Source organism: Microtus ochrogaster, unplaced genomic scaffold, assembly GCF_000317375.1.
Source record: "Microtus ochrogaster isolate Prairie Vole_2 unplaced genomic scaffold, MicOch1.0 UNK44, whole genome shotgun sequence".
Taxonomy (NCBI): Eukaryota; Metazoa; Chordata; class Mammalia; order Rodentia; family Cricetidae; genus Microtus; species Microtus ochrogaster.
Window position 1 is genome coordinate 1,138,153 of NW_004949142.1, and position 10,692 is coordinate 1,148,844.

The 10,692-nt window shown below is 43.9% G+C and overlaps 1 protein-coding gene across 2 annotated transcripts in view; it reads right to left on the reverse strand.

Annotated features, from left to right (window-relative positions):
* The window catches only part of Brca1 (BRCA1, DNA repair associated), a 68,410-nt gene extending 61,477 nt beyond the window's left edge, over positions 1-6,933 (reverse strand). For both annotated transcript variants that reach the window (XM_026777053.1, XM_026777054.1), the window contains exons 1-2: positions 6,783-6,933; positions 4,736-4,834 (exon numbers count right to left, since the gene is read on the reverse strand). In XM_026777053.1, coding sequence (XP_026632854.1) covers positions 4,736-4,815 — 80 coding nt within the window. In that variant the 5' untranslated portion in view covers positions 4,816-4,834; positions 6,783-6,933. The remainder of the gene's footprint in view (positions 1-4,735; positions 4,835-6,782) is intronic.
* Positions 6,934-10,692: the final 3,759 nt, after the last annotated feature.

The window sequence follows — 10,692 nt, forward strand, 5'->3', positions numbered from 1 at the left end:
TTCGAGACCAGCCTGGTCTACAGAGCTAGTTCCAGGACAGGCTCCAAAGCCACAAAGAAACCCTGTCTCGAAAAACCAAAAAAAAAAAAAAAAAATATATATATATATATATATAGATATATATATATATATATATATATCTATATATATATAAAAATAAAAACGACTATAGTGAACAGTCTAGTTTAAAAATTATTAAAATTGCCAGGTGGTGGTGGTGCATGCCTTTAATCCCAGCACTCAGGGAGGTAGAGGCAGAAGGACCTCTGAGATCAAGGTCAGCCTGGTCTACACAGTGAGTTCCAAGACAGCCAGAACTATACAGTGAGACATGGTTAAAAAAAATAAAAAAGGAGGCCTAAAGTTGACAGGTGCATACCTCTAATTCTCACTTTGGAGGCTAAGGTAGGAGGACCAAAATCTTTTAGGGCCACCTCAAAGAAAAGGACAAGAGAGTGGAGCCAGAGGCTGAGAACGCTGAGTAACTGAAAGGAAAATGTACCAGTAACTTTCTTTCTTGTCTCTGTAGTTTTTATGTATCTGAATTTTTAACTGATGGTTTAATTTGCTAGAATGAGAAAGAACATTACATTTTTATGACTGAGTCCCGTGCGAATGTAAAATAAATGGACCCAAATGCCACATTATTGAAGACTTTTTGATCACTGTTTGCAATTATCCCCAGTAAGTTTAGGCTTTTCAAAACCCATCTTTCTCTTGCAATGATATTTCTGGCTCTGTGGCTCTGATAGTTCATGGATTTGGCTGTAAATCTCATGTAAGTCTTGTTTTTGTTTAGCTGCAATGCTGACGGTAGATGCTAGCACTTTTCTTTTTTTTTTTAAACCTTATTTATTTATTTATTTATCATGTATACAATTCTGTCTTTGTATATGCCCACATGCCAGAAGAGGGTACCAGACCCCATTACAGATGGTTGTGAGCCACCATGTGGTTGCTGGAAATTGAACTCAGGACCTTTGGAAAAGCAGGAAGTGCTCTTAACCTCTGAGCCATCTCTCCAGCCCGATTCTAGCACTTTTCAAATCTTCTCTCTGAAAACACATCTTCCTTAATCTTATTAACTTGACTTTGAATATAAATTATAATAAAGCATGAAGCATGAAGGCAAATTTACTTAAATTCATCCATCAACCCATCAAAGGTAAATGAAAAAAATAAATAAATAAAAGGTACAACTGGGGATTGGAGAGATGGCTCAGCAGTTGAAAGCACGGGTTGCTCTTTCAGAGGTCCTGAGTTCAATTCCCAGAACCCACATGGCAGCTCACTATCTGATGCCCTCTTCTGGTCTGCAGGAATACATGCAGACAAGGCAACTGTATACATTAAAAGAGAAAGAAAAAAAATCTTAAAAAAATACAACTGATCAATAATTTTTTTTCCTGCATGTTGACATTTGTGTATGCACATGGAGACTCCAGAATGATGCTGGCTCTCTTCCTTGCTTTCCAGTTTATACACTGAAGGTCTTTCGCTTGAACCTATAGCTCACCAATGTCTAGCCACCTTGCTCTCAGCATCCTGTTTCTGTGTACCAAGGACTAGGTATGTTGCTACACCTACCTGGCATTTGGGTGGGTGCTGGGGATCCAACTCCAGCTCTTGTGCTTTCATGGCAAAAGCTTTACCCACTGAGACATCTCTCCAACCCTTTATTTCTGAATGCTGAGCCCTAATAACAATGTATTTTTTAAAAATATCAGAAAGCTGAGCATAGTGACACATGCCTTTAATCCTAGTAAAGGCAGACAAACTGTGAGTTCAAGGTCAGTCTGATCTACATAATGACACCCTGTCCAGGAAAACAAACAAATAAATAAATTGGGCTGGGTATATAGTTCAGGGAGAGAGCACGTAAGTAGCGTACAAGAGTCTCCAACTCAAACCTCAGCACCAAAATAAATATATAAATTATTAACAACTAATTTAAGCAGGGTATGGAGGTACATGCCTTTAATCCCAGCATTTAAGAGGCTGAGACAAGAGGTTATCTGTGACTTCAAGGCCAGCTTGGTCTACACAGTGAATTTCAGGATAGCCAGAGCTACACAGAAAGACCCTGCATCAGAGAAAAACAAAACAAAACAAAACAAAACAGACTCCAGGTCTCTAAGAGGTTGGTTAAAAAGTCTGGTTGAGGTGGCTCGTGCCTTTACTGCTAGCACTCTGAGGGCAGAAGAAGGTGGGTCTCTGTGAGTTCCAGCCAGTTACGTAAAAAGAGAAAAAAGAAAGGGAGGACTAGAGAGAGGACTCAATGGTTAAGAACACTTTCTGTTCCTTAGAGGACCTGGATTTGGTTCCCAGCATCCATGTCCAGTGACTCACAAAAGCTTGGCACCCTTTTATGGCTTCTGTGGGTACCCACACACATGTGGCATTTATATACAGAATACACACACACACAAATTAAAATAAAACAAATATCGGTTTTATAAAGGAAGAGAAAAAGCAGGGAAGGGTAAATACGCAGTGTTTGGAGGTTGTCACAGTTTCAGAATTCTGCAGAGTAAGTTCCAGAACAGCCAGGGCTACACAGAGAAAAACAAACAAACAAACAAACAAACACACAGAAAAAGTGGTATGTGAGTCAAGATTTTCCTTTGTTTTCATAAAATGTGATGTTTCTCTTTTTATGTGTCTCTGTGTGTATGTCCACACATGTGTGTGGCACCTGCAGAAACCAGAAGAGGACAATGACTCCCCTGGAGCTAAAGTTATAAATGATTGTGAACTACCTACCCAATCAGAACGCCAGGAACTGAAGTCCTGTGTCCCAAATGAGCAGCAAGCACTCCTAAGTACTGAGCCTCATAAATCAAGCCTCAAGAATCAAAATTTGCAGTCAGTGGTGGTGGTAGTGGTGTTTGCCTTCAATCCCAGAACTTGAAGGCAGAGGCAGATGGATCTGAGTCCTAGGACAGCCAGAGTCTCAGAAACCGAGCCAGAATAGCCTGGCACCCAATGACCAATCTGCCTCCAGCAGAATGCTGGGAAGCATCTGCCACCACACCCAGCCCAAGATTTACCCTGAACTTTGTTATTTGTGTGTTTCTGTGCAGAGGTTTTTACAAGTGATTTAAGATGCCCATGGAGGTGATAAGAGTGTCAGAGTCCCTGGAATTAGAGTTATGGGGGGTCATCACTAACCTAACCTGGGCACTAGAAACTGAACTTGAGGCATCTAAAAGCACAGCATGGACTCTCAACCACCAGTCCTGGCTTAGGCTTTTTAACACTGGTTATGCCTTTTCTCAGCATCATTTATTCATGGTGCTGAAAACTGAACTCGGAGCCTAAAGCATGCTGGTTAAGTTGCTCTGCTTCCAAGGTAAACATCCAGTCCTGAGTAATGAATGAATGAGTGAATGAATGAATGAATAAATAAATAAATAAATAAAGAGGGGGAAAAGGGTCACACTTATCGCAGGCTGGCCTCACAGTCAAAGATGACCTTGAATTCCTTGCTGTGGGGCAATCCTTTTGTACACTGTTTAGATGTGTTGCTCTCATTGGTTTAATCAAGGGCTAAATGGTCAATACCTGGCAGGAAGGTTAGGCGGGAAGGCCAGACTGAGAGAACGCGAGGAAGAAGGGTAGAGTTACCAGGAGACGGGAGAAATGAAACGAATCGGACACACAAAATGGGACAGAGGTAATAAAGCGACGAGGCACAAAGTAAATTAATAGAAAGGTGATAATTTGGGTTGTAAGGGCTAGTTAGTAACAAGCCTCAACTATCAGGCAAGCATTTATAATTAATACATCTCCCTCCCTGTTACAGGCAGGACTGAGATGATTGGCAGGACAGAAAACCCCGCCTACAATTCCTAATCCTCCTGACTCCACCTTCTGATGGGATTAGAGATATCGGTCCTCAGGCCTAATTTATGAAGTGATGGGAACTGAACCCAGGGCTTCCTGTGTGCTAGACAAGCCACTCTCCTGAGCTATATTCTGAACCGTAGTGCATAAAATTTTGAAAATTACAAAATTATACACTAAAAACTAACTTCCAAAGGTCCTAGAAGGTCTGAAAACTAGTAAAGCACACAAGGGAATTTTCTAGGGTACTAGAAATGTTTCATATCCTGATTGGGGATAGGTACCCAGATAAACACTGGTCCAAACTCACTCTTTTGGCCAGGTGTGGTCATTTATGTCTATGATCCTAGCACTCAAAAGGCAGAGTGAGGATTTGAGTTCAAGGCCAGCCTAAGTTAGTGAGTGTGAGGCTGATTTGGGCTGTATAGTGTAGCCTATCTTTAAAAAAAAAAAAAAAAAAAAGGTGGGGGGAGAAAAAGAAAAGTTCATTCTGCATTAGTTGTGCAAGTATTGCTAAAAGCTTTGAGAACTAACTGGTGGCGTTCTCATTTAAATTTACGGGGTCAGTCTGAGCCAGACAAGATTTTTACTTCATTTACTGGGGTTATTCCATCGAGCTGGTCTTATAGCTGGAGGAAAAGCCTAAGTGTCACTTATTCCAACCAGAACCCTGTCCTAAGCAAGGAAGAACAAATCAAGACAAGCCTTTAGTTGGCAAAAGGGGTTGGGGGCGGGGGTGGCAGAGCGAAGATTTTTCTGCACTTCTAAAACTCTTCAGTTATAAAAATACAAAGTCATTTTGATATTAATAGATTGCTTCTCTCTCTACTATGTAAAGCCACTAATCATACAAAGGACCCCAAATTAATAAATTCTCCCATTGACTTACCAGATTGGACACTCTAGGAGTTTCTGCATAGCATGAAGGACATTTTGTACTTCTTCAATTTGAACAGCGGGTAAATCCATTTCTTCCAGGTCCAGTGAACTTCAATGAAAATTTAAAAACACATGTAATTAAACAACTTTAAAGGTTTTTAGGCCAGGCAGTGCTGGCACAGGCCTTTAATCCCAGCATTCAGGAAGTAGAGTTAGGTGGATCTCCGTGAGTTTGAGGCCAGCCTGGTCTACAGAGAAACCTTGTCCCCCACCCCTATCAAAAAAAAAAAAAAAGTTCTTCAACACAGTCACTTATCCGACAATTTTCTTTTCTTTTTTTGAGGTAAGATCGCATATAACCCACACCAGCTCTGTACTTGGTGCACTCAAGGCTAGTCTTGAACCCTGATCCTTCCGCCTCCACCCCCTTACTGCTGGAATTACTGGGGTAAATCATCCCCACCACCCCCTTTTTGGGAGAGTTCTCACTCTGTAACCCACACAAGCCTGAAACACACTATAAAGCTCAGCTTAGCCTCCAACTTGTAGCAGTCCTCCTGCTTCAGCCTCCTGAGTGCTGGGGTTACCACACCTGGTTTGTAATTCTAAATAAGAGAAATTTAATTTTGCTTTAGAATTATACCAACCATAGAGTTGATGAACAACATCTTCATTTTTAAAAAACAAAACAAAAAAACAAAAAACTGAGGGTCTGGAAATGGCTCCCCTCTCCTCCAGAGAACCAGAGGTCAATTCTCAGCACCTATGTCAGGTGTCTGGAAGTCTAGATCCAGGCCAGGAACCCTGCACACATATGCATATAGTTAAAAATAAATAATAAATACATTATATCTAATTACATAGTAAATGATATACTTAAACATTAAAAAATGAATCTTTAAGAAATAAATAAACTCTAACAACTGCTCTTTGCAGTTAGCAATCTAAATTCTCTGTTGTTTGACATGTAGCCTTAAAGTCTTCCTTTGGTCTTTCCTTTCTCCAGAAAAAGGACAGCTACAGTGAAGTTACTGGATAGAAGTGGTAGCCGTGAACTTTCTCCAGACTCCCCACTTTCTTTTCCTTGCTTAAAATCAAAACCAAGCAGGGACAAGTGGTGGCATGTCTAGAGTCCCAGAAAATGGAGAAGCTGAAGGAGAAGAATGGCTTGGTCTCGAAAGTTCAGCAGCCTTCCTGGGCTAGACAGGAGCCCCCAAATCAGTCAGGTATGCTGGTGCAAACCTGTACTTCCAGCACTCTGGAGGGGAAGCCAAAAGGACGAGGAGTTCAAAGTCACCAGGAGTTCAGCGCGGAGTTCAAGGCCAACCCGAGTACAGAAGACCCCGTACTCAATACCCCCAAAACTAGGTGGGCATGGTTAGAGGAGGCCTTTAACCCCTTCTCCCCTGAGGCAGGGACAGGCGGATGACGAGGCCTCTACATAAAGAGTTCAAAGCCAGAGACACCTATATAATGAGATTCTGTCTTAGAAACTAACCAAACAAACAAAATACTAAAACCAAAACAGACGAAAAGAAACTCACCTTTTTTTTTTTTTTAAAGTCACCCAAAACGAACACTAAAACTGCTAATGCTTCTCCACCCTACCCCTTCTGGGGGTTTCCTTGTTAGGGCACTTAACCTCAAGACTCTCTTTAAACACGTCTCCCCCGCCAAAAGCATTCACCAATACTGGCATTCCTTCATGCATTTCCCTTATAATAGAACCTCCTGTGAACTGTAGCTGAATTTCCTGGCCACACGTCTGCCCTTCCTTTCCTCTCACTTACCCTTCAGCCAGCTCCTTACACTGCCTTCAAGTCACGATCACAGGCAGGGCTCCCCTCACACAGCCCTTGCCTTCTTCCTCACAGCTGTCCCAGGGACGGCACCGACTGCACCCTTCCCAGGAGTCCTCTCGGTTTCACGAGGCTTTGGACCCTTTGGTTCCGCCCCAGTCATTCTCCTCCTCGGTAAACACCTGTCTGCACCTGCACTTTCCCACCCTTCAGATGAGTATCGCTAGCTACCCTCTCCGATCCTCCGGACTGTCTCACCTTTACTCCGAGCAAAACGTCCGTGCTCCCGAATGCCGAGGCCCAAATCCCGGAGAAGCCGATCGGACACCAGTGGGTCCAACCGCGGCACCGCCGCGCAGCCGCATTTACAATTTATCTGTATTTCCCGCGCTCTCTGTCGCCAAGGAAACCGACTGCTTGGCGCCTACTGCTAGCCTCTAGGAACACAAGATGCAGACACGTCAGCGGAAGAGGGAGGGGGAGTAGACACTCTTTTCGGGCTCAGGATTGGCCACCTAGTCCTTCCCTGTGTGTCGTAACTAGAAAGAGACGGAAGAGAAAGAATTTTGAGTTTCCTATCAGGCAGCCGCCCCTTCCCATCTACGCTTGCTTATTACGTCACAGTAATTTTATACAAAGGGTCGGACTAGCTACCTGAGGCCGGAATATGAGCGCAAGGTAGTGCCCAAAGCAGTTGCAGGACGAGGCCTCATCCCTCCCTTAGCCTTCCTGCCATGGAAGTCTCCAGTTTAGGTAAATAAAAGAATGTGTAAAAAAGAACTACCAATTCCAGCATGCATTGCGGAACGAAAGGCCTTCACCACAGCATCCCTTGGAAACTGTAGTCTTAAGGGAGAGGAGCTTCCAACACCGGAAGCAGGCACGGTTACCACAGCAAGTCAGTTCATACAGCGGAGACCTTCTCGCGGTTATGCGGGCTAGCTGCTATACATTGCAGAGTTCTGTTTTCATGTCTTGCTCACAAAGAATAGACTAAAAGAAGTTGCAAGTCCCAAGGAGACTACAATTCCCATCCAGCCCCGCGAATCTCGTGTTCCTAGTCCTCCAAGGTCAGTGACCTTCGGGAATGCAGAGGGCGGCCAATCGGCTTGGGAAAGGGAACTCCACTCGGCTGACACCTGCGCACTAGTTCCGCCCCTCGCCCGGGGTGTTTGTTATTGTTGTGCGGTTCAGATAGCTTCTGTCCCGCCCTTGCCAGCGCAGCATTGACCAATCGGTAGAGTGGTGATTTTGAGGGACAAATAGTTCGAACCAATCATCTGATAGGAAACTCAGAAACAGGGACTAGGCCCGGTCTCTGTCCGCCATGTTAGATTCACCCCGCAGGGATAGCAGCCGAGCTGGCAGCGAACGGTCCCTGCACTGGCCACGGGCAAGCGCCCCCCGTGGGCCGAAAGCTGGTAAGAAAGCCACCGCCGTTACCTAGTTGTCGATCTTAGAGGCTCAGGGAAGTTCAAGGGGGAGAATCTTTGAAATAGAGGAGTGACTTTTTCCGTGTTCAGGGGCAGCCAGTCCTTTCAGTGAGCAGATGAGAGAGCTGCTTGGGTTGTCAGCGACAGTGGGGGGGTGGATACTGCCTGAGGGAGAGTGTTTCTGCTCTGAGAAGGTCGTCATCCCCACCCCCCACCCCGTACAAAGAGGGCCTCCGGTGACGGTGGTGACACTGTCCTGGGGATATGGCGTTCCAGGAAACGATCACTGGAAGACTGGGATTGAGTGTGTGAGAAGAAAGGACACGCATCTTCCTCATTCTAACCTTTTCTCTTGTTTTGAGACTCCATTGGAGATATCTTAATCTAGGACCTTCCGTGTTAGAGGGGCTTCGTTTTCCCTTTTCGTCAAGCCCCCAGCTTTACGATCACCTATTTTAAAGCTCAGGTGGAGACTATAAAGTTCAGACTCCCAGGTCGCCTTTATTAACATTTGTAGAGGTTGGAAAAATTCGTACGGGGAAAAGCTGACTTTTGCCACGTGAATGGGAGTCAATAAGGCATGCGTTTACAGTGCCACTTAAGAAAGCTGCTGGCTTAGGCCCAGCTGACCTGACTGCTGGCTGCTAACCAACCAGTAATAGATGGGGTTAACTGTACCTTTGGTATTTTCACAAGTTCAAGATTAAGGCTCCTGCTGAAAGCTTTTTCCCACATAAGCCAAAGGCAGGTAGGCCTTTGTGGAGACCTGTGTACCGACCCCCTAACCTAGACCCTCCCACTTCCTGTTTTCTCCCATTGAGAGCAGCTGGAGGAACTCCAAAGCGTGCAAACTAGTTCCACCTCGTGTGATTGGAGAACGAGGAAGATAGAAGTTGCAGAGGGTCCGTGTATTTCAGAATTTTTACTTTTGGCAAACTCAGTCACTTCATTTTCCTCATTTCAGACAAACAAACAAAAAGCTCCAGCAGCCTGGGGAATTGGTGGGATTCTGCCTAAATTTTAAAGAACCTAAGGAAGAATTGCATTTTAGGTGAATGAGTGCTGGAAGTCAACAGGATGGGTGCTAGAGACTAGTATTACTTTGGCAGTGAACTTAACTATAGATGAAGACAGATCAGAGGAAAAGTTCAATAATTGAGTGTCTAAAATAATCAGTAAGAACCCAAGGCTCCTAAAATGACAGCTGTAGCCACAGTGCCACACTCTAGAAGCAGAAGCAGGCAAATCTCTGTAAGTTGGAACCAGGTCTATATACATAGCAATTCCCAGGCCAGTGTGGGCTACAGAGTGAGACCATCTCCCCTCATCCCAAAAAAGGAATAAGACAAAAGCTATCTTTTGTTTTTTGTTTTTTGAGATAGTGTTTCTCTGTAGCTTTGGAGCCTGTCCTGGAACTAGCTCTTGTAGACCAGGCTGGCCTTGAACTCAAAGAGACCCTAGTGCTGGGATTAAAGGTGTGCACCACCACCGCCCAGCTTGACAGAAACTATCTTGAGGGACTGAAGAACCAGTTCTTAAGATAATCGTTTTCATATTGTATTTCAAACAGTTCTACATACTTTGTGCTGCGGGAAATTGACGACCCCCCCCCAGCTTTGCACCTAGGTGGACCAATCCACCTTACTCCCAGTCCCATAGGCCAAGATTGTATTTGATCCCTTTGATAACACTGTTGAGGTTAGTCTTTGTTTTCCGATTAAACAAGTGAAGCTTAGAGATAAGCAGTCTTCTCGCAGTTCCCCACCTCCCTGTGGAGGAGCTGTGTTTGGGACGCTAGTCTTCCCAGCCTATTGCTGCTCCCTTACTGTGACACTGGAAGCATCTAGGACTTAATCTTGTTCATTTCTTGTGTGTGGAGTAGAATCTGGCTCTTTCTGCATGCAGATTGAAAATGTGTTGAATATTTTAAGTGGTGACATGTGTTGCCAGTGTCTTACTTATAGCTTTAAAACTAAAAACTTGAACTGTTTTTTTCTTGAAGTCACAGTACATCAGTAAGCAGAATCCTTCATTAAAATCAGTATATTTTAATAGTAGGTATTTGATTAAGAAAGTGCCAACTTCTTAGCCATAATGGTGTGTTTTTTAAAAAATTGTCATTTTACAACTATTTATGGATGGAAAGATGAATATTTTGTCGAGACGTTGTGGAGCATGGTTATAGTTCAGTGGTAGAGTGGCTTCGCAGCATCCAGGCCCCTGTGTCATCAACAGTCACACAGACACACTGGAAAGGAAGGAATTCTGAGTATCAAAATTAACTCCTGGTTGCTAACTGTGGAAGCCACAGGTCCTTAAGGACTAATTACATTACTTTCTTTACTTTTGTATAGCTTTTTCCTCAAGTAATTTTGGGGGTTTTGTTATTATTGTTGTTTGGGTGTTTTTGTTTGTGTGCTTGCTTGTTTTCTGGAGACAAGTATCATTCTGTAGCCCGGACTATTCTTGATTGGACTGCTTAAAACTGAAACTTCCTTCTGCCTCCGCTGCCAGAGTACAAACATCTTGTCTCTGTTCTCCATCGGGTTGGCTCATGCTACAGACACTAACCAAGCACTGGACTGTGCAGCGAAAACCTTAGAGACATCAAACACTTTAGGGGAGTCTTTGCAGATATGGCCAAGATTTAAATTTTTCCAGCAGTCTTTTATCTCCCCTCCCCGCTCCTCACCTCTTTTAAAGACAGGGTTTCATTGTTTCCTAGGCTGACCTAG